General features: G+C 38.8%; 1 protein-coding gene across 3 annotated transcripts; it reads right to left on the reverse strand.

Annotated features, from left to right (window-relative positions):
- Positions 1 to 27,598, reverse strand: LOC117189225 (dynein heavy chain 2, axonemal). 3 transcript variants are annotated; one of them, XM_033394330.1, is made up of 13 exons: positions 27,460 to 27,598; positions 26,693 to 27,400; positions 24,770 to 26,613; positions 14,708 to 15,389; positions 14,264 to 14,648; positions 13,764 to 14,207; positions 10,317 to 13,496; positions 2,863 to 6,944; positions 2,701 to 2,805; positions 2,109 to 2,150; positions 1,208 to 1,907; positions 656 to 1,149; positions 1 to 582 (listed from the first exon to the last, which is right to left on the reverse strand). In XM_033394330.1, the coding sequence occupies exons 1-13, from the start codon at positions 27,518 to 27,520 to the stop codon at positions 35 to 37; spliced, it is 13,275 nt and encodes a 4,424-aa protein (XP_033250221.1). In that variant the 5' UTR covers positions 27,521 to 27,598; the 3' UTR covers positions 1 to 34. The 3 variants fall into 3 exon arrangements, with proteins under 3 accessions (XP_033250221.1, XP_033250220.1, XP_033250222.1); XM_033394329.1 differs by having other exon boundaries at positions 1,208 to 2,150; XM_033394331.1 differs by lacking the exons at positions 1 to 582; positions 656 to 1,149; positions 1,208 to 1,907; ... (1 more) ...; positions 2,701 to 2,805; positions 2,863 to 6,944 and adding an exon at positions 10,090 to 10,261.

Raw genomic sequence — 27,598 nt, forward strand, 5'->3', positions numbered from 1 at the left:
TATTTATTTAAAATACTGAAACACATTTATATAATTAGTTGACTAGGCTTAATAATATAGCTGTACTTCGCTTTATCCAATGATCAGCTGTCTCACTACCGGACTTCAAATCTACGGCTATAACAAAGGATCCAGATCGTATTGGATAATAATAGGCTGGACACTGGTAAATTCCCCTTGAACGCTTTTTAAGGTTTTCGACTGGTTTAAAGTGTATTACGGGTAAAGGGCTGATCAATTCCATGGGAAGTGGATCTTGCAGGCATTGATTTTTCCTGAGCCATCCAGCACCCTCCAGAAACAAATTACGTATATACACGCCACCTCCTTCACGAATAATACGAGCGGCAGCTGCATCTTCTTCAACAAATACATAAAACTCCCAAGACAATTCATCAATAGGCGTCTTGGTAGAACGAGCTGAAGTTTGCAATACTGCCGTAACAAATCCAGTAGGAAAAGTATAGGCTGCTAGCCAAAACAGAGTTGGTGAGCGGAGCGTTTTTGCCCATGTGTTGAAGTGGGCAACACGAAGAGTTAAATCCCGTGCCCAAGCAGCTAATGGCTTTAGAGAACTGTAAGCTGTGTAAATCAACGTTGTTTAAATTTAATATTTTTCATTTATAGATTAAAGCTACTTTATTGTATGTTTTACCTTTTAACCATTGTAATGGAACTCGGCCCTCAGCCACCGCCATATATATATCCTCCAAGTCAGAGCTCATTACTACCAATCCCTGTATTCCCCTCCGTAAATCACGCAAATGTGTGCACATTTCTCGTAGAAGTGTATTATAGCGTTCAATTTCCTGAAGTAATACCACCTCTAGGGGAGTTCGATTTATTCCAATTATCTTAGCAGTTTGTTCATAATTTATCTCATCAGGCGTACTCATTAATATTTCTTTAGCTAGATCAGAAACTTTATCCTCTGCATTGTCGCTACCTTCAGAACTAGCTGTTTGTACTTGCATTGAAAGGAGTGTCTCAAAAAGCATTCGCGTTTCACCTATAAGTGATGCTATATCTGCATTAGAATGCTGACCAAAAGCTTCAGGCTTATCAAAATTAGGAAACATTTGTATTTGGTCTAAGTACGTCTGTACATCACCATCATCAGGTATAAAATAATTTGTTAAAGCGGAAAGCCTGTTAACAACTAAATATTAATGTTTACTATATTATTATGAGGCTAGAGTTTACTTACCGAAACTTTCGAGTATTTAATGCTTGATCGCAGTAGAATTGATTAATATATGTAGTAAGTAGTCGCCGATCCCAATCGTCGGTAACGTGTCCTCCGTAGTTAACACCAGCTATTAGATACTTTAATGCACCCCAAGGCGTCTCTTCATATTCATTTAAATATAAAAGCAGTAATATTTCAGACACTTCAAAGTCTGAGTCATTGAAACTATATATAACATTCCAACCAAGTTGTAAAAATTTTTTGCGCTCGAGCAGTATAGTATGGAAAAAACATAGTGCGAAAAGCAGTTTCTTATATTTACTGGAGTCATTGCATGTATCCATATTAACTTCATTAACATTATTATATAGACGTTTCATATTTGCTTTTATTCCACGAGGCGGCTCCGTCGTCATTTTTATACTTGTTTGAAGAATTGATATGGGGAAGTCTGGATGAGGACTTGAACTAAGCCAAAGTCTAAATTTTTTATGTAATTTCATGGATTGCATTGTAGTTATCATTTTGTCAAGAGTAGGCATCCAACTTAATGCTAAATGACAGTTTGCTAAGAATACCCAATTTCCATCTCTTATGCCATCCATAATAAGCTTTGTTGCAACAGGAGCTTGACCTTGACCCAAGCTGAGCGAATACATGCGCTGTGCCATTTTAACAGATTCTGATAATGTTATAAGTGATTGTGCAGGATCAACCCCTGCCGATAGTACAAATATAAGTGGTGTTTGAGAAATAGATTCTTCGAAAGTAGCTTTTAGATCGAGAACGGGCGGATCAACATATCGTGGTCCAAGCTTAGTAATAATAAATTGAGTCATACAGAACGAAATACGATCTGGTCGTAATGAGCGTAAAACACATATCTTTTGAAAATCGCTGAGCTTATCATTCCACTCACCAACAAGATCCTCTTGTTCTGGAAAGGTCGTCGCGTACCAAGCTATTGAAAAAGCAATATCATAAGAAACTGATCATTCAATGCTCCTTTTTTTGCAAACAACATTACGATTTTTTATATTTTCGAACGATATTAAATTGTTGTGCTTTTGAAACTTTTCTATTCCTTTCGACGCAACTTTTTATCGATTAACGGAAATTAAACTTTCTGAACAACACATTTTCTCTTCAATATACTTTTATATTCCAATATCGTTGGAAGTTAGTATCTAATTACTTTAAAATAATTAAAACGGATTTGTTCAATACTTCTTTGTAACTTTTTAACTAATGCCAGTTTATTGAATTAAAATTTGTATCCGTAATATGTTGTTTTGGTTGATTTGGCAGCAGTCCAATTTGAGTTATCTTTAGAAATAAATTTATTAAAAATAAAAAACTATACTTTTATTTTTTAAATCGCTCGATCATTCGAAACAGTTTTAAAATAGTAGAATTCTTACGAAGACCGGAGCACACAATTTTCGAATTCGCAACTTTTGTGATTTGCGATAAAAGGAGCATGGCTTAAATAAAAAGTTTTTATAAAATACCATTCCAAGACTTAACATTCTGCTCGAAGGAATCTATTATGCCATGGAACCCAGAAACTTTATCCAATTCTGTAATATTGTCCCAGTTTTGCTCATTAATCCACCCTATATTTATATAATTCAAGAAGTTAAAAAAATATTATTAACGTACGTATTACTCACATGGTGCCGGATTAGGAGCCTGTCCCTGTTTGTCTAAAACTATCCCACCTTTCAATATAAAATCGTACTCGTCTTCCATAAGTTTTCCGGCATTTGAAAGTATTTTTGCTGTCATATGTATTGAAAATAAAAGCTTATGTCTTTCAAAAAGTCCTCGACATGTATTACGATATACCGAGTAAGTATGATAGTCGTTGATATTCTGTATTCGCTCATGTATCAATTGGTTACGTGGACTTCGTTCAATAGAGTGCGTAAAGAGTAAAATATAAGCTGCTAGTGAAAAGACATACATTGGATCAATTTTTGACATGTCCATTAGCACAAAGAATAATATAGCTGCACGTTCTGATGCAGGCTTATATTCTTGACGTGCTGCATCAATTTCTACCTCAGTAACCTCAGCAATAGTAAGAGATTCCTTAACAAGTACAGAAGTTTGCCGTGATTTCTGCAATGTTGAGAAGAGCTCATCATCATCTAATAATGAACCTCGGCTCTCATTAAGTAAACGAAGTATTTCGTTATCAAGATCAATTAAAGTTCGTTTATTGCGTGCTATAGTTAAAACTAGCTCATCTTTTTGTTCTTCTAGTGCTGGTTTTTCCTTACGCACTATTATTCCTAATAGCTGTGCTTCTAAGCCATCTTGTTTTAGAGCAAAGTTAACTATAGTGGTTTTGGATGAAGTTTCAGGAGGGTAGTGAGGATTTCCTATCTTTGTTGTTATATAAAACCGAAATTGATCGTTATAGGAAATATACTTGTCGTTAAATTTTATTAATTTTTCCCCACTCTGAATTGTGAAACTTCGACGAAGTATGGGATTAATGGCCTGGTCCAAATTTTCCCCGACATTTTGCAATAAAACTGGTAGCCCTTCTTTAAGTGCTTGTTCCAATTGTCGAATATAATCAGTCATACCAAAGTCAATAATTATAAGCTGATTATGCTCCTCCATATTCTTGATCCAGTTATTCGCTTGCATCTGCGGATCAATAACAAGAGGCCAACGGCTTCCCTGTGAAACTATTACACCATTTTCTGTACTTAAGTCATCAGCTGGCAGACCTTGTATATTCCACTCCCGTATGGAAACAGCATCACTAAGAAAAGTTGTTATTTTTAATTCTGATGTGGCAGGTATAAGAAGATCTTTAATTAACTGCGACCACTTAGATAACAAATCTTCGCGGTACTTTGTATCAAATGCCCCTAAATATGACATAAACGCTATAGATAACAAGCAGTCTCCGGGAAGTTTTTCAAATGCAAGATCTAATTGAGCAACCGTATCAATCCAACGCTCTCGTTCTCCAGATAATGATTCTACTAAGATAATAGCTCTTTCTAATTGTTTTCGCAAGCGCTCTTCTTTTGCTCGTAATTCATTGAGAAGTTGAGTTTTTTCATTCAATTGCCGATACAGCTCTTCAATGACTGCTTGCAATTCTTCAAGCTTTTTTTTAGCAGCTGCTAACGCTGCTTGTTTTTCTTCAAGTGATCTCATAGCATTATCTAGTTTTTCCTGCTTAGGAGCCACAATTCGATACACTTTCCCATAGTTTTCTATTGCCATTATCCATAGCATCAAAGATTTACAAGCAACTGAAACAACAGCTACCTTATCTGGTTCTAGTTCCGGATTTTTTGTATACATAGCAATTCGCTTAAGAGTTTTATCTGATATGTGGTCACGGTCGAAGTTTTTTAAGTCATTTAGAAATGTTGATTCACTTAACACTTTTTTAGCGTTTTCCCAAGTGGGTTCTTTTCCAAGCAGTATTAAAACTGCTTCCATTACCTTTTCAATTTTCATGGGCGGGCGCCCGTATGATTTGACTTCAGCAATATCTTTTTTATTAAGTGCATCTAATGCCTTTACGGCAGCGTCAATCATTGGCATTACCACTTCTAAGTCGGCACGTGCCGTGGCGGCCAAATCGAGACAAATTACTTCTTCGCGTCTAATTATCACAGCTTCTGCATCTACTTTTTCCTTTTGCTCTGTTGCCTCGGTCTTTTGCACTTCAATCATAGATATAAACTCTTCACATTCTTTAGCAAGTATTTTAACTTGTTCTGAACTAATTTTTAACTCCTCCGACATTAAAGACACTTTTTCCTGCGTTTCGGCAATTTTTGATAAGCCATTACGTAATCTATTGGCTGCCGTAGATACTTCCAATCTTTTTTTTTCAAGGAGCTCTTTGAAACCGCTAACAAGTTGTAAATAATTTGGTGATGTTACGTAATTATACCTCTTAACTTGCAATAGCATCAGGTCTGACATTTTTACTACACTTGAATGAATAATAGAAAATGCGTGTGCGATGTCTCGATGAAGTACACTCTCTGTAGTGATGACTAAGCTTTCACGATGATTTTCATCCTCTTTTCCTGGAACAACAACGTTTAGCTTAAATCCGTGCATAAAATGAGAAGCTACTTCCAAAAGAGCTTCTTGAGGCCATAGTCTGAACCAATTCGGAGTTGTTGAGCTTAACAAAGCAGGATATTGCCTTATAAAGCTTCTGAAATTTTCTCCAATAGGACTAAAGCAGAGTGCTATGTGCATAAAATCGCGTACATTTAACATAAAAAATGAGTACATTGATTCCGTTGTCATCACAATTCCAGCTTTCTTTGCTGGTCGTTCGAGTTCATTTTTTAATTCATCAAACTCATCAGACTTGAAAAGATTTATTTCAGCAGTACTTAACATATTGTTTATTATTTCCAAAAATGAGACTTCAGCTATTTGCTCACTACTAAATACAAAGAGCGTGATACGCTGTTTTATTCCTGTTAACTTGTAAAGATTTTTTAAATCTTCACGTAAATCATTTGTCTTATATTTTTTTGTGACCTCGATTTGAAAGATTCCCATTTCTAAAATAAATGCGGCTAGTTTGGCAAGTACTTGTCGGCCTGAGCCACCTATACCCATGTTAAGAACATGTCCACGCGGTTGGGAAATCACTCTCAGTATCCTTACAATATGTTCAATAGCTTCTTTAAAAAAAACTAGATTCATACGTGTCATCGCCGGAAAATTGTTGAACTCATTTAATTGAGTTTTCATATAAACTCGCAAGGAATCAATTTCAAGATCTTCATAGAATCCTTGTGGGTGAACGAAGTCGCCAAAAAGTGGCGGTTGCTTCGAAGGACAAAGACTATGGAAAGTAACTTCAAAATGTTTTCCTAAAGTATCATTAATTGTATTCAGAAACCAAAGATAATCTGTATCGTCAACAAGACGATCGCAAAATACTCGAAAACACTCGTGTATCCATAAACGCAAGAAAAACGATTTTTTTGTTTGTAGTTCCTGTGCACTTCTTAAAAGGCCTTGAAATACTTTTGAGATATCTCGAAGATTAAATAGGTAGTGCGACTTATTTGGTGTTGGCAACATTTTACCAATAACAGCTAAATACAAATAAATAGTACATTGTGTAATCGGAAGCCACATCTCACGAACTTCATTTGAAAAGGTCTCCAGTTTCTGTCTAAGCATAGAACCGAAAATTCGAACGACTGTTTCCTGAGTGGGAAAAGTTAGATTTATTAAGACAAAGCGGCTTTGAGTACGACTTGAAATCATTTGTCTACCACCACCCGGTGGACCCATAGCTGCCATCAACAGGGTGTTTTGGACATATATTTTTTGCTGTGTTTTGCGATTAAACCAATACTTATAATCAATCCATTGCCGTATTAGCTCTAATGGTGGCTGAGACCCATAAGTATCTTTGGCAGGCATATTGAAGTCATCCATAAAGCATATCATTCTTTTACCACCAATAGGTAAAAATTGTGTTTTGGTACGTTTTTCGGTTCGATTTTCTATTGATTCCTGTAATCCAGCTGCAGTGGTCTGTGCAGACATGTTTACGGAAAGAACGCAGAACTTGTGTTTATCACATGCTTCCATTACACTTACTGCAGTTGATGTTTTTCCCGTGCCAACATTACCAACAAGCATAACAGGATAATCTTCAGATAAAAGTTTTGATACTACATACTCGTAGCGCATGGTATCACCAGTTGGAACAAGGATTTTATAAAATGGACATCTAAAAATATAAGATAATAACATGATTCAAACCAGTTAGACTAAGAACCATAAAATGGGCGTTACATTTCTGATCAGCGCGGTACCAATAAACGAACTTAATCTAAGAAAATATTTTTCTTTACCTATGATATTTCATGCTTTGTAAGACGTAAGTAAGAATAACCGCATGTCACTTTGAATAAACGATTAATCGCGATAATCTAATCCAACCCCACACCAACTCACACTCCCTACGCTTATTGAAAAGCTACCGATTGAACGAGGAAACCCGGGCGAAGTTAAGATGTTTCCCCGCGCGAAAACCATTCTTTACCCGTTATTAAATGCCCGTGGTGCAGTGAAAATACTATACTATCCCAATAATTGTTACAATAACGAGGGGGAACGTTGTGAGTCGCTGTTACGGCCGCAATATTTATACCCGATAGTTGGTCAGTGGCCACCGTCCGCCTTACGGTGCACACAGTGCACGACAAAGAGTGAGTGCGAGAGAAACCGAAAATGAATAATACTGGCCAGGCTGCGTAGCCACTGAAAATTCACTTGTTCCGTCTGGCAATTATAATGTTCTGATCTGACTCTGTATTCTGAAAGATGCGTTTTTTGTTTTCTCTTTAAAATTTTGCATGCCGCAGATTTTCGTCCTTTGTTGGGGTGGAAACCCCTATACTCAGTATCGGGTATAAAAAGAAATGTTTGCTATCGATGTTGTGAGAGACAAAGTGGGAGAAAAATAGTCAGAAAACATTTTAAGCGTAGGTTACATAATTGCTAGCCATATTTGCTCTAGATCCCAAAATAAAAATCGAAATAACCATTAAATTGTCCACCAAGAAGATTATCACTGGCCTCATTGTCAATTCGACATTATTTTTTCTGCCAAATTTTGGCTGAAGCATTTAATAGGGAAAGAGTTTAAGGAAAAGAAGAAGAATAGGCGTCCCATAAATCTCACAAATCAGCCCAATGTGCCATCCACATCTTCCAATCCTTCTTGCACCTAAGCCCGACATCCTTTTTCGAGATTGCATTTGTATTCCACGTTGTTGTATTTACCGAGACCTGGCTAAAACCGGAATTCTTAGTTCCGAAGTGTTGTCAGGTCGGTAAACAACTGTTAGAAAGGATCGTTCGTCACACGTGCAGGAGGGGCTCTGATTGCAGTGGACTCAAACTTCACGTCAGAACACTTCACAGTTTATGTTCATCAATAACTAAAATTCCTGTGTGTTATTTGTACTTTTCCAGATAGGCAACACATTCCGACTGGCTCATTTTTAAATTTGAGTACATGATAATGCGGGCATTCCTTTTCCAAAGTACCAATAACCACTTTAGAATGAGCATAATATTGATTATCAGGCTCATACTGCAATGCTAGTAATTCTATAAAAACTACCTATTCCGATGCAGGATACATTTTTCACAAGACCCTAAAAAGTTTTACAGCTTCGTAAACGGTAAGCGTATAACGTCCGCACAACCATCCTCGCTAATGATCAGGCAATTTTTTTGCTCTATTTTTACAAACCATCTATTCTCAGACAAGCTACTCCGATCAGCCGTACTTATACAGCTTACCGAGGTCGAACGGCATTTTCAGTCTGTCGGTACAGCGGTCGATGCAGTCGCAAATTTGAAATAAATTAGTAAAATGGTAACCTTCACCATTTAAGATCTACCGCCTAACATAGTTACATACGCCCAAAATAATGAAGCAACATAAAGATATTGAGCAACATTCGCTGCAGCATAGCTTAGGATAATAAACGGAGAGAGAGTCGCAATCTCACATTGATGAAGAACGGTAGTGCCTTTTATTTCTTCTCGTCTCCCCCGCAAGCATCTCTGGTCCACCCCGCTAGTCCCCCGCGTCCGCAGCCTGATTAAAGGAAGTTACCAATATCGCAAAATTCTACACAGTTAAGCTAGTGTTTTCACCGCGTCCTGACAGAGCTCCCAAAATCAACAGCAGCTATCAAGGATATTTGCAGACGGATGTTAGCAAGGCATTTGATTCTGTGAACCATACTCACTAATTCCCAAGCTGTTCTTATTATGTTTTATCTTATCTTTCTAACCACACACAACGTATTTTGTACTGACATAAATGTTACGTCTGGGTCCCACAAGATAGACACAAGGTACCCGATATTCAAAATGAGTATATTATATTGGGGTATATTAGATTTGTGGTGAAAATGGATGTGTGTAGCGTCCAGAAGGAATCGTTTCCGACCCCAAAAAGTATATAATACCTTGACGACTTTGTTTCAAAATTTCGACACACCCCCTTCCGCCCACGCAAAGGACGAAAATCTGGGGCAACCACAATTTTGAAGATAGGAGAAAATTAAAAACGCACAATCATAGAGAATGGCCATATCTGCCAGATTGCCGAATCTTGCCGAATCCGAATCAGATCGGATTATTGTATTATTATTATTATATTATATATTATATATATATTATTATTATATACCCAAAAGTAACAAATCAATTTGCAGGGGCTACGCAGCGCCCGTCGACACTTTCTGACTGATTTTACTTGCACACACGGCTTCAAGCGGGCATAAAGAAACACTATTGTGGTGTTCAACTAATCGTCTTTTTCTGAATCTTTCTAAATGCAAACTTATGACATTTTACAGGCGCACTCCACAATTTGTCTAGTACCTTCTAGGAAATCATTTTCTGGATCGATTTTCGAGTTCAAATGACATTAGAGTCCTTTTAAATCAGAAATTGTGTTCTAACAATCATATAGCAGTAGCTGTTTATAAAGCAATTGGTGTTTTAGCGTTTAGCTTCAAGCGTTGGCCCAAGTATTTTGACGACCCGTATATGACCAAACAACTGTACATCTCGCTAGTGCGGTTCAATCTAGACCTACCCGTACTATTCGGCCTAACCGCTTACCCCTATGTAGGTCAAATTACACCCAGCATGAACCTTTTAGGGTTATATGCCATAACCTCTCATTGTGATACCTTATCCCCTAAACTCTCCCTTAAGTTAGCAGTTAACATGTACACTCACCTAAACTTAGCAAATTTGTAAATTCTTTTCTTTTCTACTCTCCTGTATTTTAGTTAGTTCTAATACCATTATTTGCAGGCAATTGTTTATTATTTAAACAAATAAATTATGTCCCGGGAATATTTGATCTGCATCTGAATGGGAAAGCTGCTGGCATCATGTCTCACAACGCAGGAATGGGAAGATTTCAAGCGGTGCCACAACGGGCCGAAACCGGCCTAAGTATGACGGGCTCCTAGCGAGACTATCAGCCGCCTCTACCTAATCTAACCTAACCTAAGTACGGGCAAAAAGGATTGCAAGTAAAAAAAAATATTGACAAAATACTCACTCTTCATCATATCGCCAACCATCTGAAAGCTTGCTATCCCAGGGCAAAAATGTTCGCATCTGTGGATCTACAAAGTAATCATATATGGTATCCTTTATTGGAAAGCAGCTTTCTATTTCTCGTATGAATCCATCAAGTCTTAAACGACCATCTTCATCTACGCTTGCACATATTGACCACACTAAACAAAACATAAACCACAATTTAGTCATCTCCTCCAATAATTCTAAATTTTGTGGATTTATGCCATTCTGTTTTGTTGCAAAGCCCTCTAGCAACTTACACAACGACATCACGCCGTTTAACTCATTTGTCTTAACGGGCTCTTTACAACGCGTGCGCTTGTGCTCAAGCAATTTTGTGATCATAAATTCAAAATGAATCTTCAGGAAATCGGCAAACTCCTTTACTTTTTGGCGCTGTAGCCACGAGTTAACATAAGGTTTCCATCCCCAGTCGTTATAGTCATTATATACCATACCACACCGAGATACGGTAGCAGGCGAGGCTACAGCTAAATCACCGACTTCAAACAACAGCGAAACCTGCGCCGGCATAGTTATACGTTCACTATTTACAAGAGTAAGCAGCTTATTATCATCCATTACTGAATTCATATTTTCGATCCAGACTGCATCAACGGGTCCATCGAACAACAGCCATTTTTGCATTGGATCTTCATCAGCGCAGATAATACGCATTATAGAACTGAGCACACCGTCAAGCCATTCACCAGTTGCCAAATTATACTCCCCGTATAGCTCTGCCAAATTCAATGCTTTAGGATTTACTGGATGCACAGATACAGCCTCCCAGCCTTGGAATCGTTGCGCATTCATACGGCAATATGCTCCTTGTAATATACGCCACGTTACTGATTTTGCTGTGCCTGTATCACCTATAATCATAACTGAATGTCGGGAATTTTTTGTTTCATAAAGTTCTATGACCTTTTTAACTGCTATAGACATTGGCTGCAAGTTAGCATCCTTAAATTCTTCATATATTGCAATGTTAAATTCGCTGTAGTCTATTACAGGCAGATTAACGCCAGGAAATATATCAGAAATAATTCCATTAAACAGTGGCAAGTCATTAGCGGTTAATCGAGCTACATTCATATCTTTCATAGCTAAGTAAACAATTTCTTCTTCGTTTGTATTTGGCAACTGACGGCGTTTCCGACCTGCGTACCGTAAGAGAGCTACCATTGACCGAAGACCAAAGTCATAGTGATATTGTTTAGATAATTGCTGCTTAGCTAATTCGTATAAAGTAAAAACCTTTCGCGCTAAACTCCGCGTATTGGTAAAACCGTCAGAAAATAGCAAATTCTCCGCAATTATTATATTATCTGGAACCATCATTGAAATAGGACGAAACATAGACTTTAAGTTGTCGGGCAGTTCAGTTCTACCGGCATATCCTGGATTCATAGTAATAAAGAGTCCCACAGTATGTTTTAACTTAATCATTTGACCTTCAAAAATGAATTCAATCGATTTAGCAGACAGTGCTGCCATAATAGACATTATTTGTTGTGCTACAACAGATAAAACTTCAATATTGATACGATTAAACTCATCGAAACAGCCCCAAGAACCACTTTGTGCCAGGCCCGAGAAATTTTTACCTATGCTCTTATAGTCTAGACCTTCTGAGCAGTTTGTGACTATAACCCACATTCCCAAAGCTTTGCCCAAATCTTTAACTGTCTCAGTCTTACCGGTACCTGCAGGACCTTTCGGGCTCCCGCCACGATGGAGGTGTAGGGCTGTAGTCAACGTTATATAACATCGATCAGTAAGTGGAGTTATTACTAGCCTTCCGGAATTACCGGTATATTCATAGCCATACCAGTGCTCGGTATTAGTCTGCCTTATAATACATAGTTCTGATTCACGGTGCCAATAAAACCGTAGTTGTGAAAACCACTCAAAATGGCCGGTATCTTTGCAATTTGCTTTGTACATCCGTTCGATAACATCTCGGCCATGAATCTCTAAGGTGATAAGAGTATTTACCTTAAGTCGCATTATTTTGGTAAGTTCTTTTCGGCTCATCTCTGAAAGTTTTGAAAGAACTTTTATCTGTTTTCTTTTTAGTTTTCGTAGAGGTTTCTTTTGGTCGACCATATTACAGTGAATGAGACTGCGAGTACACTCTGTAGTCCATTGTATCTGGGCAGTGGTAAGTACCATTTGCCCGGGCCAAAGAAAAATCCATTTCTCACGATTTCCAATTAGTTTTTTTAAAGATCTTCTTGTTAATTTTAATAATTCTTTCATTACCGTAAACATATACTCCTCTACCTGCCTTAGCCATCGTTCCGAGGGTCCGTCAATATAGAGAACTTGCTGAAACTCTACAAATTCCCCATCATCAGAGTACATACCAGAACCTTGCCAGCGATTGAGCGTTTTTCCTACTCTCTTAAGCTCAAGCTTGTATAAATTATCAAATAACTTTTTTAAATGTGTTTGAACTAAATCTGGTCTTTTAGCATTACCCAATATTTCTAACATATCATCATTTGAAATAAAGTAAAAGCGGGGAAATAGTTGGCGTTTAGTTTCAAGATAAATCTCTAAGGCACGCTGAATAAGCTCTAGTCGTTCATCCATGCGGTTAAATCGATTTAACAAAAAAGGTGGGGCACGTAAGTGAGTTGCTTTAACTGCCGTCTTAGCTTGAAACATCTTGCTAGATATAGTTTGAAACTCTTCGGTAATAGTCGCAAATCGTTTAGCCTCATCTGGAAGTTGCTTACGTATATCATCACCTTGAAATATATTTTCCAAATAAAGCCACTGCCGTTGCACTACTAATCCTTTTTCAACACTTTCGCTTATATATGATAAAGTTTTCTCCCAATAATCCACAATTTCAATGAATGGCTCCACAAAACGAGTAGCCTTCATAGCTGATATCTGTACCATGTGATCTTCAAGTAACTGAAAACAATCCTCTACGTTCTTAATGCGATATATGCCATCATGATAAAATGCCATTTCAAACCCTTGTTTTTTCCAAACTGAAGCTATATTTTTTATTCCATTTTCAATTTGCAATTCCATGGTAGCTGCATTTGACATATCCTGAATATCTTCAGAAAACGCTTGAAAATCTAAATTTATTATCAGTTCTAATGTAAAATTTTTTGAGTTCTCATCAAAGTCACTGAAACGAAAAATTAATTTAATTACTTTTAATCAGAAAACTTGTTTAGCTCGTACAATCTTTTCTTGTGTCGCGGAGTAGTGAAGACATTCCCAATCAGCAATTTACAATCAGGCTTTAATTTAACTAAACACAAAATATTACTTACATAACACTAACGAGCGGGTACTTTGTAAGACGCGGCGCACATTTTTTTTAAGAAAAAGTTTAATTTATCCCTAAATTGCGATATTTTGTGGAAGTAAAAAATATTTATAATTTACTTACACCTGAAGAACTTCGCGAACCCGATTCCAATGACGCTCCCGCATGCATGGATTTTTTAATGCTGTTATTAATGGTAAAGTACGTCGAAAGCTGTCTAAATTTTTCGTGGTCACTTCAAGCATTTCCCAGTGACGATCATAGAATTTCTTACTTAAATTGCTAAATTCTTTATACAAACTCAGGGCATAATCCTCCATTTCATTAATATTAATTTTCCAAAAATTTCCCTTTTTCCATCCTTCCCAACTTGTTTGCCAGCCAAGTATTAGATCCCATATGTTCTGTACAATTTTAACTTCAGATTCCAGCTTCCGGAGGTCGACACTTTCAGGTTGATTAACATTGAATACTGACAGATCACGCATTAAACTTTCCTCAAATTTAAAACAATCTTCAACTTTAAGAGCTATAATTTTGAGGAATTTAAGTGCAACTTTTGGATTTCTGTAAACAAAAGAGTTTAAATCATAATGGAAAAATTTACATTTTTAGTGATTTACATATTAGCAGCAGTTGGTAACTTCAAATAAAAATCGTCAAGAAATTCTTTGAGAATAATTTTAAACTTTTCGGCCTGTTGTAATAAAATTTTTTTAAATTCTTCGCGATTGTTGTCTAACATCTCATCCGCCTCTGCTAACTTCTTAAGATAGTGTTGCCATGCATTGTTCAGACCCAGAACATTTTGACGTATTTCATCAAGGATGTCGACTTGATATTTGTCTAATACTGCAAAAAGTTCAAGCATGGGAGGAAATGTGGCTTGCCTAATCGGCACATCTTCAATTAGTTTCTCAAAAAATTCCTTGGCAGCCAAAGACTCTTTAAGGGTACGTGGCACCATTGTTAGTTTTCGTTCGTTTCTTCGCATATACCGGTAGATCGCTGTTAAAAAGTAAAATAAAAAATTACCTTTTTTACATAAAATGATACTTGATACCTACATCGTATTAATGAAAACGAATGGTTTAGCAGAATTTTAATATTCAGAGCCTGCCATTTTTCAATCCAATCAAGTATCGAATTCTTTATGTAATTTTGATTCATGAGTATAAAGTAAATATGCGATATAGCATCAACAAAAGAAATGTCGTCTGCCATTGTGCTGTAGTATTCAATGCTTGCCTCAAAAATATCGGCCGTCATTGGAGTGGATTTAACACGTTTTGTAAATTCAGATTCCGATGTCTCCCATAAAGCCTTATGACTATTCCAAAAGGATACATAGCCGGCTATCTCTTCACGCTCGTGATTTATTTCTGCTTCAATATTTCGAATAATTCCCCTGCATTCCGAATCTTCTCGAAAAACTTTAGAAAATGGATCAGACTGTTGCTCTTTTGGCAATTTCATTTTATTAGCGATACGGGGAAACTGTTCAAGTATATTGTGAACTCGGTCAATATTCGCATTGAGTAAACTTGCAATTGATTCCATATCAGGAGTTAGTATAACCTGCCTATTCTTAACATCAGATTCCATTACGAGTATAGGAGCAGCTGCCATGTCAGCCTCACGATGTAGGGCAGATGACACCATTGTCAAAGAGTTTCTTGCACTTGTGAGAAAAGCTGTTGCAAGCATGTCATCAAATACATTAACAAAACTGTACCATTCAATTGCCATCTAGAAAAAATGTAATTACCATAATTTATTACATCATGCAAATGTATTTAATGTCCCAAAGGAAGCGTTGTTATTCGAGCTGACATTTACACAAATTTTATATAACTCTTTAAAGTACATAATTATAGGCGGAAATCCAAAATCAGATAACAACATTTAAACATTTAATGAGTGGTTTCGATAATATGGAATATACGGATCTTAAAGAGCTGTACAGAGCATTCAAAAATGAAATTTTTTTAATAAAATCTGATAATTTGTTTAAAGAACGTTTTATTGGAGATATATTTAATTTACACAAGTGTGGGTGATTTACATAAGTTTATAAGAGTACAGGCCTTCGACCTTTTCTGGTGAGATATATATATAAACTCATTTTTAAGTAACATAATGATGACGGGAAAAAGAAATATATTATACAATGCATCAATCCGAAAACAGTGAAAAAACGAGGGGGAACGTTGTGAGTTGCTGCGGACACCGCAACTCTACAGTTATACCCGATACTAAGTCAGTATGGCTCTCCTCCGGCAGACGCTGCTAAACGACACGACAAAGAGTGCGTGCGAGAGAGACAGAAAATCAGTCTGAGCGTGACGTCGGGCGCTGCGAAGCCAGTGCAAATTGATTTGTTCCTTTTGGCTATAAAAATTATCTGATCTGGTCCAGATTCAGCAATCTGATAGATATGGTCATTATCTATGATTCTGCGTTTTTAGTTTTCTCAAATGTGCAATATTGTGGATGCAACAGATTTTCGTCTTTTGTGGGGGCGGAAGGGGGTGGGGCGAAATTCTGAGATATATGTTTTATAGTGAGATCTAACAGAAGTGCGGATACCAAATTTGGTTACTTTAGCCTTAATAGTCTCTGAGATTTGTGGATGCCCCAGTTTTTCGTCCTTTGCGGAGGCGGAAGGGGGTGTGGCGAAATTTGGACACGAAACGGTCAAGGTCCGATATCACAGGAAAGTGGATACCAAATTTGGTTGCTCTGGCTCTTATAGGTTCTGAGATACTTGAACTCATATTTTGCAATTGGCAAAACCGACCATGAAACCTGTGTGTTAGAGAGAGACAGAGCAAGAAAGAATGAAATTGTTTTCTTGATTCTGGCTATAATAATTATACGATCTGGTTGAGATCTTACAGTCTAAAACATATAGTCATCCTCTACGATTCTGCGTTTTTGGTTTGATCGTATCTTTAAAAATGTGGATGCCACAGATTTTCGTCCTTTGTGGGGGCGGAAGTAGGCGGGGCGAAGTTTTGAAATATTTTTGTAGCAGTGACATATCACAGAAGTCTGGATCCAAAACATCGTTGCTCTAGCTCTTATAGTCTTTGAGCACTAGGCGCTGAAGGGGACGGACAGACGGACGGACGGACAGACGGACAGACAGAAATGGCTCAATCGACTCGGCTATTGATGCTGATCAAGAATATATATACTTTATGGGGTCGGAAACGATTCCTTCTGGACGTTACACACATCCACTTTTACCACAAATCTAATATACCCCAATACTCATTTTGAGTATCGGGTATAACAATATCCGAATATTCGTGCCGACCTAAATAGCCGAAAGTTTGGTCTGATGAGCTCGCGAGGTGGCTCAAAGGGGGCCTAGCTGAGGCCACCGGATGGGTCGCAGGTTGCGGATAGGGAATGGCCTACCTCGGTAGGTCAGCTGCGAATAAGCGGTCATCCCTTATGGGAGAGTACCGAAATAAGCAGTCCCGGACAGCCAGCGGGTGTGCGCAAAGAAGCAATAGTGAAGATGCGCTTGTGGTGCCGCCTCAATAAGTAGCTCACACACTCCCATCCCTACACGATAGCTACCCACATCCCATCCCCCACACCCACCTCACACCGGGCCGGATTACGCTGGGGCGAAACTCGTCGCAGTCGACTGGAACGAGGTGCCCAGCAGATCGAGGGCCAGAATTTGGGTGCGGGGTCCCCTTAAGGAGCCAGAGCGCATCCTTAAGATGTTGCAGAGGTGCAATCCGAACCTGACGACCTCTGACTGGAAGGTAGCCAGAGTAGAAACGACGCAACAAGGTGTCGCTGGCCCCAATAGAGGCAACTAATGGTGAGCTGAATGTTGGCTTCAGCTCGGTCGCAAGTCAGATGCGGCGGCCGCGGCGCATCCTGTCGACAACCCAGTCGAGCAGGAAGTCGCTGCGGAGATCGAAGCGCCTGACGACGAGCTGGAGCCAGACCAAGAAGGCTTCTCTTCGGAGGACGAGCTGGTGCTCGACTTCGAATCGATGTGCCGAGAGAGGGTCTCAGACGACTCGGATATACTCAGATAAAACAGTGGTGGAGAACCTTGAAGATGGTCTTAAGGATCCTTCAAATCAATCTCCACCACTGTAAAGCAGCATCAGCTGTCCCCGTACTCATACATTGTATCCCAAAACGAAGGTAAAACCAGTACAACACGGCGGCCAGCCTAGAGATAAAAGAGACTCATATCAGGCTGGTGTCGTCCTTGCTCGCAAACTAGCCAGCGACAGGTTGCGGACACAGGACACGGACACAAACGTAAGGGGTGAGTCTCTTTTCAGCTTCATCCTGGACTCAAATTTATTTATTTGTAATCGAGGCAGCGACCCCACTTTTATAATTAAAAATCGGCAGGAGGTTATCGACCTAACGCTAGTGTCAAACAAAGTGTTAGACACAGTCAAGAGTTGGAAAGTCCTAGAGGACCATTCCTTCTCGGACCACAGGTACATCGAGACGATATTATCCCTCGAGATCCCTAAACCCACTGACTATATCAACCCCAGAAAAACCAAGTGGGAAATATATAGCATAACCATGGAGAAACTACTCCCTCCCAATCTAAACCGTCTTGTAAACAGGTTGACGGAAGCATGCAATAAAGCCTTTGCGGCAGCATGTCCCTCTAACAAACCTAGGGGAAAGGAACCCCCCTGGTGGTCAAAACAAATAGAAATCCTTCGCAGAAGCTGCAAGACTCTTTTCAATAGAGCCACAAAAGCTAACGAGGATACTCACTGGGAAGACTATAAAATCAGTCTATCACTATTTAAAAAAGAAACTAGGAAAGCAAAAAGAGCGTCCTGGAGAATTTTGGTCTGAAATCGAGGAAACGTCGGAGGTTGAAAGACTTCGGAAGGGCCTCTCAAAAACTACCCCTTCGGTAGGTTACCTTAAAAGAAATGATGGTACGTGGACCAACTCCTGTGAGGACACCCTACAGATTCTACTCGACACTTTCCCCGGGTGTACAACCATCGAGCCGGCACACCTCCTAGGAGAGGGATCGGTAAAATCGTAAACGAGGGTGGTAAAAAGGAAATAGATTCCAGTGGAACCAATTATAATCAGTGCCAATACATCTTTGCAGGGTGAGTGCACAATTAGTGAAAAAAGTCAGGTTACAAACGTATGCACCTTTTTCTAACGTAAGGCATCCGCTTTTTTCAAAGCTTGAATGTGGCCCAGAGAAAAGTGAACCAAACTTACAGGGCACGGTTGAGTGCCTACGCCTCGAGGAAAGAGTATTCCGTAGTTGACTTGACAACAGAAGCATACTTGCATTTTTGTTGGTTCTTCTCTTTGGTATGTCTTGGCTAAGCAAACTAAAGTAACGTAACGTAGAGAAATAAAGAAAAAGAAAGGGAAAGGAAAGAAGCACGTAAAGAGGAAAATGCAAACAAATGCTAATACGGGGCTAATCGCGCAAGTGGATTCAAATTTAGTACGATCATTGGTGCCTCACATAAATAATCAATTGTTTTTTTGATTTGTGCCAAAACGGAGAAAGTATCGAACCTCATCGGAACGACGAAGACCTTCGGCGGACATGAAGAGTGAGTGTTTATCAAAAACCAAGAAATGTAAGGTATCTATTTGTTAAATTGTTTATTTGTATGATTGCACCGACATAAAATGATCGAAAATTAAGCGTGAAAACAAAACAGAAAAACAAAAGCAAACGTAGAGATCAAGAATAGAAGTAAATAAGAATAAGAAGATAAGAACACCGAATGTGCAATGCCAGTAATAGTTATTCCATTCCGTTTTCTGCGCATCGTCGTATAAAGTCGATATAGTGTTTATGATAGACATAAGCAAGAAGCAATAATATTGGGTTTTGTTTTGATTTTCTTCTAAATAGAAGAATAGAAGAAGTAAATAGAAGGCAGTTTTCTATGATGTGCATATGAATAGCACTTATAAATCGAAATTTATGAAATATTGGAATTTATTATGTTAGAGTAAATAAATGGAGTGATAACGTGTGTCAGGTTTTCCATAATGGGTTAGAAGAGGATAATTAACATGTTTTAACCGTTTAGCGATTTTCCCATAATCATTGCCATTGGAAAATCATTGGTAGGTTGGGTATAGAGGCAATAGCGTTACCATAACATCTATTTAATTGCAAGCGGTCCGAGTCCCCCGGTACTTTCTTCTTCTCTCAAGGTTGTTATTGCCGTGCTGCATGTAGAGTCAGACAGGCTTTACGGGACTCTTGATAATATGTGTTATAGGTGTGTTGAAATGGACGCGTCAATATCCGCAAAGCTAGCAAACTGTCAGAATGGACAGAATCGCGCGGCCTGCGAGTAAATCCCTCAAAAACGGAACTCGTATTATTTACAAAAAATAAACAAGGTCCCTTCCCTCTACCCACCAATATTACATGGATGCATGCTCTGCTTTGGCGACAGTGCCAGTTAGTTAGGGTTGATAATTCACAAAAAGCTTAATAGGAACCTGGATGTCATGGATGGAATAAACAAGGCAACAAAAGCACTCTACACTTGCAAAAAAGCTATTGGCTTAAAGTGGGGCATGACCCAAGTATAGTCCATCTGGCATATATATTATATATATCTGGCAATTGTCTGACCTAAACTACTGTACGGAGTTACCGTGTGGTGGCCTGCCCTATCAAAAAGGACAATGAACAATCGGTTGTGCAAAGTTCAGCGAACTGCCTCCCTTTGCATCAGTGGAGCTCTTTGCACCACTCCAAATGATGCGCTACACGCCATGTTATGCCTCCAGAGCCTTGACCTTGCAGGAAAAGAGCGGGCAGAAATGGGAGCAATACGTCTTAGAGACTCTGATCAATGGGTACTTCAGCAAATAGGTCACTCAACCATACTAAATAACAACAACATTGTCCCAGTAAGAACGGACTATCGAGTTCCAGGGGACTCCCTTCAACACTATCATCCTCCACAGAGACGAAAGGCTCGAGGGACTCCCAGGCCCAGATGGGGCCATAAACATATTCACGGATGGCTCGAAGCTGGACGGTAGGGTCGGAGGAGGAATCTACTCTGAACAGCTAAACATAAGGCAATCTTTTGAGGCTTCCAGATCACTGTAGCGTCTTCCAAGCGGAAGTTACAGCAATCAGGGAGGCTATGTACTTCCTTCAAACGGTCACCACCCCGGCAACCCAGCTAAACATCTATAGCGACAGCCAAGCTGCGATCAAATCACTTAATGCGATTTCGTCGAACTTGGCCACCGTGGCAAACTGCCGCAAATCTCTTCACGAGATGGCTCAGCTATCTGCCTTATATGGGTCCCAGGCCACCGGGACATTGAGGGCAGCTGTACAAGATAAGGAGGATATTTGTATGTGTATGGCATATCATAAATGAGCAATAGAAGCGTATGGCAGACGTTAAGTGGGTAATGCCACGCTGTCGCACAACTCGGTTAACATGGCCGAACATAGATAAGAAGCGGACCTCTGAGCTCTGCAAACTAGGCAGGAAAAGGTGCACCGCAGTCAGTGGAAGAGACAGTGGAACGCCTGTTCTGCTCCTGTCCAGCTCTCAGCAGCTCAAGGCTACTACACTTAGGCTCCGCCTTTCTAACCGACATCTCGGAGATGTCTACACGATGTCCCAGAAATATCGCTAACTTTATAAGAGCATCTGGCTGGAACAACTGCTGACATGAAGTCTCACTTTTCAGGAAGGGAATGATCCCAAGCGGTATCACAATGGGCCGAAATCGGCCTAAGTGTGGCGGGCTCCGAGCGAGTCTGACAACCGCCTCTACCTAACCTAACCTAAATAGCCGAAACCTGTTCTGTTGAGTTTAAGCTTCAAAAATTCACTATATTAAAATTTTACACTTTTTGTGGCCAAAAAACATTTTTTAACAGTCGTTAAAATAATATATTTTTATCCCAATCTCTTATCCGATTCGTGTACTCGTACCGTACCTTACCAACAATCCCCAACCCCCTCTCCCATGCGACCCATAGCTGTGTCAACTGCAAAGTCGCGTGTGTGAGTGCTTGCCTTGCGCGCTTGTATTGTGCGTTTGTGCAAAGAGTGCACCAATTGATAAGCAATTTATTTCAATCTAAATATAATTCAATTTAAAACAATCTGTGCAAGCCTTATAAATAGATCGCATCATTTATGCAGATCTTGAGTTCCGCATTTTTTTGAATTTATAACGAAGCAACAACAACACAAGCGCACCAGAAACTGCAATCAAAATCAGCAGCTCAAGGCTACTACACTTAGGCTCCGCCTTTCTAACCGACATCTCGGAGATGTCTACACGATGTCCCAGAAATATCGCTAACTTTATAAGAGCATCTGGCTGGAACAACTGCTGACATGAAGTCTCACTTTTCAGGAAGGGAATGATCCCAAGCGGTATCACAATGGGCCGAAATCGGCCTAAGTGTGGCGGGCTCCGAGCGAGTCTGACAACCGCCTCTACCTAACCTAACCTAAATAGCCGAAACCTGTTCTGTTGAGTTTAAGCTTCAAAAATTCACTATATTAAAATTTTACACTTTTTGTGGCCAAAAAACATTTTTTAACAGTCGTTAAAATAATATATTTTTATCCCAATCTCTTATCCGATTCGTGTACTCGTACCGTCCTTACCAAAAATCCCCAACCCCCTCTCCCATGCGACCCATAGCTGTGTCAACTGCAAAGTCGCGTGTGTGAGTGCTTGCCTTGCGCGCTTGTATTGTGCGTTTGTGCAAAGAGTGCACCAATTGATAAGCAATTTATTTCAATCTAAATATAATTCAATTTAAAACAATCTGTGCAAGCCTTATAAATAGATCGCATCATTTATGCAGATCTTGAGTTCCGCATTTTTTTGAATTTATAACGAAGCAACAACAACACAAGCGCACCAGAAACTGCAATCAAAATCAGTTGTTTGCTAGCGAGAAGCGAGCGGTTTTACAACGAAGATTATTTTTCTGTCAAGTGAAAGAGCTTGTGTGAAAAAATATCACAAAAATAAGCAGAAACGAGGGGGAACGTTGTGAGTTGCTGCGGAGACCGCAACTCTACATTTATACCCGATACTTAGTCAGTATGGCTCTCCTCCGGCAGACGTCGCTAATATTGAATGACACGACAAAAAGTGCGTGCGAGAGAGACAGAAAATCAGTCTGAGCGTGACGTCGGGCGCTGCGTAGACACTGCAAATTGATTTGTTCCTTTTGGCTTTAAAAATGATCCGATCTGATCTAGATTCTGCGTTTTTAGTTTTCTCGAATGTGCAATATTGTGGATGCAACCGATTTTCGTTCTTTGTGGGGGCGGAAGGGAGTGGGGCGAAATTTTGACACAAAACGGTCAAGGTCCGATATCACAGGAGTGTGGATACCAAATTTGGTTGCCCTGGCTCTTATACGTTCTGAGATCCTTGAACTCATATTTTGCAATTGGCAAAACCGACCATGAAACCTGTTTGTTAGAGAGAGACAGAGCGAGAAAAAATAAATTGTTTTCTTGATTCTGTCTATAATAATTATACGATCTGTTTCAGATTTTACACTCTAGAAGATATAGTCATCCTATACGATTCTGGGTTTGTTTTTTTCTCGTATCTTTGAAATTGTGGATGCCACAGATTTTCGCCCTTTGTGGGGGCGGAAGTAGGCGGGGCAAAGGTTTGAAATATATTTGTAACAGTGACATATTACAGAAGTCCGAATATAAACTGTCGTTGCTCTAGCTCTTATAGTCTTTGAGCACTAGGCACTGATAGGGACGGACAGACGGTCAGACGGACGGACGGAGAGACGGGCAGACAGACAGGGCTCAATCGACTCGGATATTGATGCTGATCAAGAATATATATACTTTATGGGGTCGGAAACGATTCCTTCTGGACGTTACACACATCCATTTTCACCACAAATCTAATCTAATATACCCCAATACTCATTTTGAGTATCGGGTATAAAAAAATATTAAAACAATATACCAGGTCATAAAAATTTAATTAATTAATTGCGACCGCAACTCTTCATTTATACTCGAAACTTAGTCAGTATGGCTCTTCTCCGGCAGATGGCATTGAACGAAAAAAAGTGCATGCGAACTAAACAGAAAATCTGTCTGAACGGGTCGTCGGGCGCGACCGAAAACTGATTTGTTACGTTTGGCTATAATAATAATCAGATCTGATCAAGATTCGGCCATCTGGTAGATATGGTCATTCTCTACGACTGCTCGTTTTTCGTGGATGCCACAGATTTTTTAGCTTTGTGGGGGCGGAAAGGGGCGGAGCGAAGTTTTGAAGAACACTTCTAAGAGTGACATATAAAAGAAGTCTGGATACAAAATGTCGTTGCTAGCTCTTATAGTCTCTGAGACTAGGCGCTCAGAGGGACAGACAGACATGGCTCCATCGACTGGGCTATTGATGCTGATCAATAATATATATACTTTATGGGGTCCTTGTGGACGTTACACACACATCCATTTTCACCATAAATCTAATATACCCCTACTCATTTTGAGTAGCGTGTATAAAAATTAATTCAACATTTTTGTTAAGAACTTAAAATAAAAGTCTAGATATTTGCAAGTTGAGTTTTAAGTCCGAACTAAATTATGTTATTATACCCGATACCTATTATACAAAATATACTTTTAGCCAACCAAATCGGACTGAGCCAGCTTTTTTCACTAAAACATAAAGTGTTGCTGCCCTGACCAATTATTTTCGAGTCAAATTTGACAATTTGGAACGTTGGCAAGAAATACATTTTGTGCATAGCACAGACTGTTCTCGTAACATGCGCGTAACAGAATTTTTGATCATGAAGAGTTTAATTTTCAATATGCATCCTTAAATCGATCACTTTAAAATAAAGGCATTGATATCAAGCTTTTTATTTACGAAGAAACCAGGTAAGCGGTTTTTCTTTGCCACAATCGACGAGATAATGAATCATATCGATAACATACATTTGTGAAAATAACATCACCTTAAAACGAAAACGAAACGTTTTGAGTAAAAACGTAATCCGCGAAAGTAAGTAAAAACCGGAGCCAGCCCGAATAAGTCAATAAGTATGGCAGTAATACATATACACTTACATCATCAATGACCGATTGGAACTCCTTAAATACTGCAAACAATAAGTCGATAATAGTGTTATAGTACCCCCGAAGTACATTTGTAACACGGCGGATGTAGTTTGTCATTTGATATTCAAAAAGTGATATTATAACCGCACCTGTAAAATTAAATTTAAGCATGGGAGTATCGCAAATTTTTTCGCATGTCCGAGCAACATGTAGATTTGCTCGCTTATAGATATCCATGGTTTCTTGAAGCTTATTAGTATGCTTTGCGCAATCTGCAATATAAGCATCGCTAAGTTCACCACCATATGTCAATTTAAAAACTCCAGGTGCAATCTTGCGATCACATGCCTGAATAAGGGCGCGAAAAAGTTTTCTTTCTTGCTCGGAAAGTGCTGATAGTATATGGTTGTAGTTAAGGCACACCTGTACTACACTATTATAAACAAACCGTAGAGTTTCATGTTTTTCATAAATTTTTCGAACAGGTCCAGGTACTCCAAATCCAAGGCGCTCAAAATGCTCAGCTTGTTCACAAATAATTAATACTGTGCGGTCAATATTACATTCTATTAAACCTTTTTTTTTTTTACTTCGGATAATAAGATTCCGATCCAGTTTTTGGTTCAACGTACAACAATTTTTCTGCCATTCATCATATATCTTTTTAATCTCTTTGTCGAATTCTTTGCGTAGAACTTCATATTTGATTAACACGATGGCAGCCTCGGATACATTCGGCAACCATTCTGATGAATTTAATCGATTTCGTAACCACTTTAATCGTTCTAGATTAATGTGGTACCCAATAGCACGTGAAGCATAGTACGGGATCCAAGACTCGTGCAACTTACTACGATCCATCAGCATTTGGGAAGTACTATCTATTTCATTTGCAAACATAACCCAAACATTCGAGACTTGACGTAAAAATGTCTTCCGAATTGTATTGCGATATGAATAAAACAACAAGATGTTCAGCGATTCTAAGGCCTCTTCAATATTACAAACATGCTGAAAGACATTGGACACTAGCCGCTGAACGGTTTCTTCCATACTTTGAACTGTCCGTCGGTATTTGATTACTTCTTCGTACCATTCATTTTTATGCACATTTAATATTAATTCTTTCGAATCGGTACTTAACGCTGAGAGAGTGGCCAAAAAGTTAGTCTCAACGCGCGCAGATGTTGTCTCAAATTCTCCTCCACTGGTACCTCCAAATTGCGGCTTAGGTATACTCTCAGTTTCATCTAATCGGCCAAACACGATCATTGATTCGCATATGTCAATAACGTCATTAAGCCGCTCCATAAATGCATCTACATGATTAAAAATCATAGCATTGTCCAGATTCCAACCGTACTCACTATTAATTCGTCCATGTTCTTTTGACATAAGATCGTACATTCCTTTATAAGTCAGGCAACAATCAATGCACATATTACACATTTTTATTCCGAATCTTGAACTACCGGAAAGTATTTTATCAATATTAGTTATTTCCGTACAGAAGCGTATAATTTGATTGCTTAAGTCTCGGAACAACCCAGTTATCAAGTCACGCCGATTATAAGTTTCTGAATTTAACCAAATGAATCGAATTAAATGAATTATTCCAGGTATAAGCTGGGAAACAAATACTGGGCTATCAGCCAAATCCATTTCAGCGCAAGGATTCATTAGCAGATGTAAAAACTTTATATTTGACATTCCTTCATCCATTTCATGCTTCGATTCATATATTAGTTCATCAATCTGTTTTATGTATACCGAATGAGTGTTACGCAGAACTCGTATAATTTGTTGAACATCAGCTTGTTCTAGTTGTGCGTTTAGGCCTTGTAAAACTTCAACTGTTATGTATATCATTTCAACATAAAATATAGACAATAAATTAAATGAATAACTATATTGCACCAAAAACTAACTTACAGCGGTATAGCCAGAACTCGTACTCATCCTCAACACTAATAAATTCATTAGAAACTGGCAGTGTTTTGTCATTTAGGAGTGTTCGAATTTGAGTAGCCCAGGACACTGCAATAACTTCCAAGTTCTTAACAAACTCTCTTTCATAGGAGATGCTTTCTCGATCGATTTGTTTTACGACGTATGGTACATATAAAACCGTCATACCAGCCATTTTGAAATGGGCTCCTGTTAAAAAGGCCAGAAACTTATCTAGGGCTGTACAGAAACGCTGCTTTACATTATCTCCCCATTCTTTAAAATTACGAAAGACGGGGGCATAAACAAATTCCAAGACATTAAGGAGGCAACCATCTACATCATCATGAATTGTCCCATTGTGAACCAAATCATGAAAGGTGTCGACTGAGAAGTTTTGATTTGATGAACGTATAAAGTAACATAAATCTAGCACCGGGGCAACTGGAAATCCAAGACATCCTGTTAGAACGTTGCAATCGTAAAAAATTGTAAGAATAGTTTCTGTTGACTCTAGTAACCATCTTTCAATTACATATAACAACTTTTTATTCCAATCTCGGTTATCTAATGAATACAGAACAGTCATCCTCTGAACTGATTTAATAAGTTGTTCAAGTTCCATATTTTGTGTATTTTCTTGTTGTGAAATTGTATGTGATGACTCAAAAAAACCATCTTTTAAGTCGTTCCCTAGGTATATTAGAAAATACTAAGACTCAACGGACCGTAGGCAACAAATCATATCTTACCAACACCTTGATCGTGGTTTGCAGTTGTTAAAAGACTGTCTTCGGTAATGCTACCAGTCATTCTATTATTATATTCCTAACTTTCCAGGTTTGAAATTCTATGAACTGATTAAAACCGTTTTTAGAGCGTACACTAATG

The sequence above is a fragment of the Drosophila miranda genome, chromosome 5 (assembly GCF_003369915.1).
Source record: "Drosophila miranda strain MSH22 chromosome 5, D.miranda_PacBio2.1, whole genome shotgun sequence".
Lineage (NCBI taxonomy): Eukaryota > Metazoa > Arthropoda > Insecta > Diptera > Drosophilidae > Drosophila > Drosophila miranda.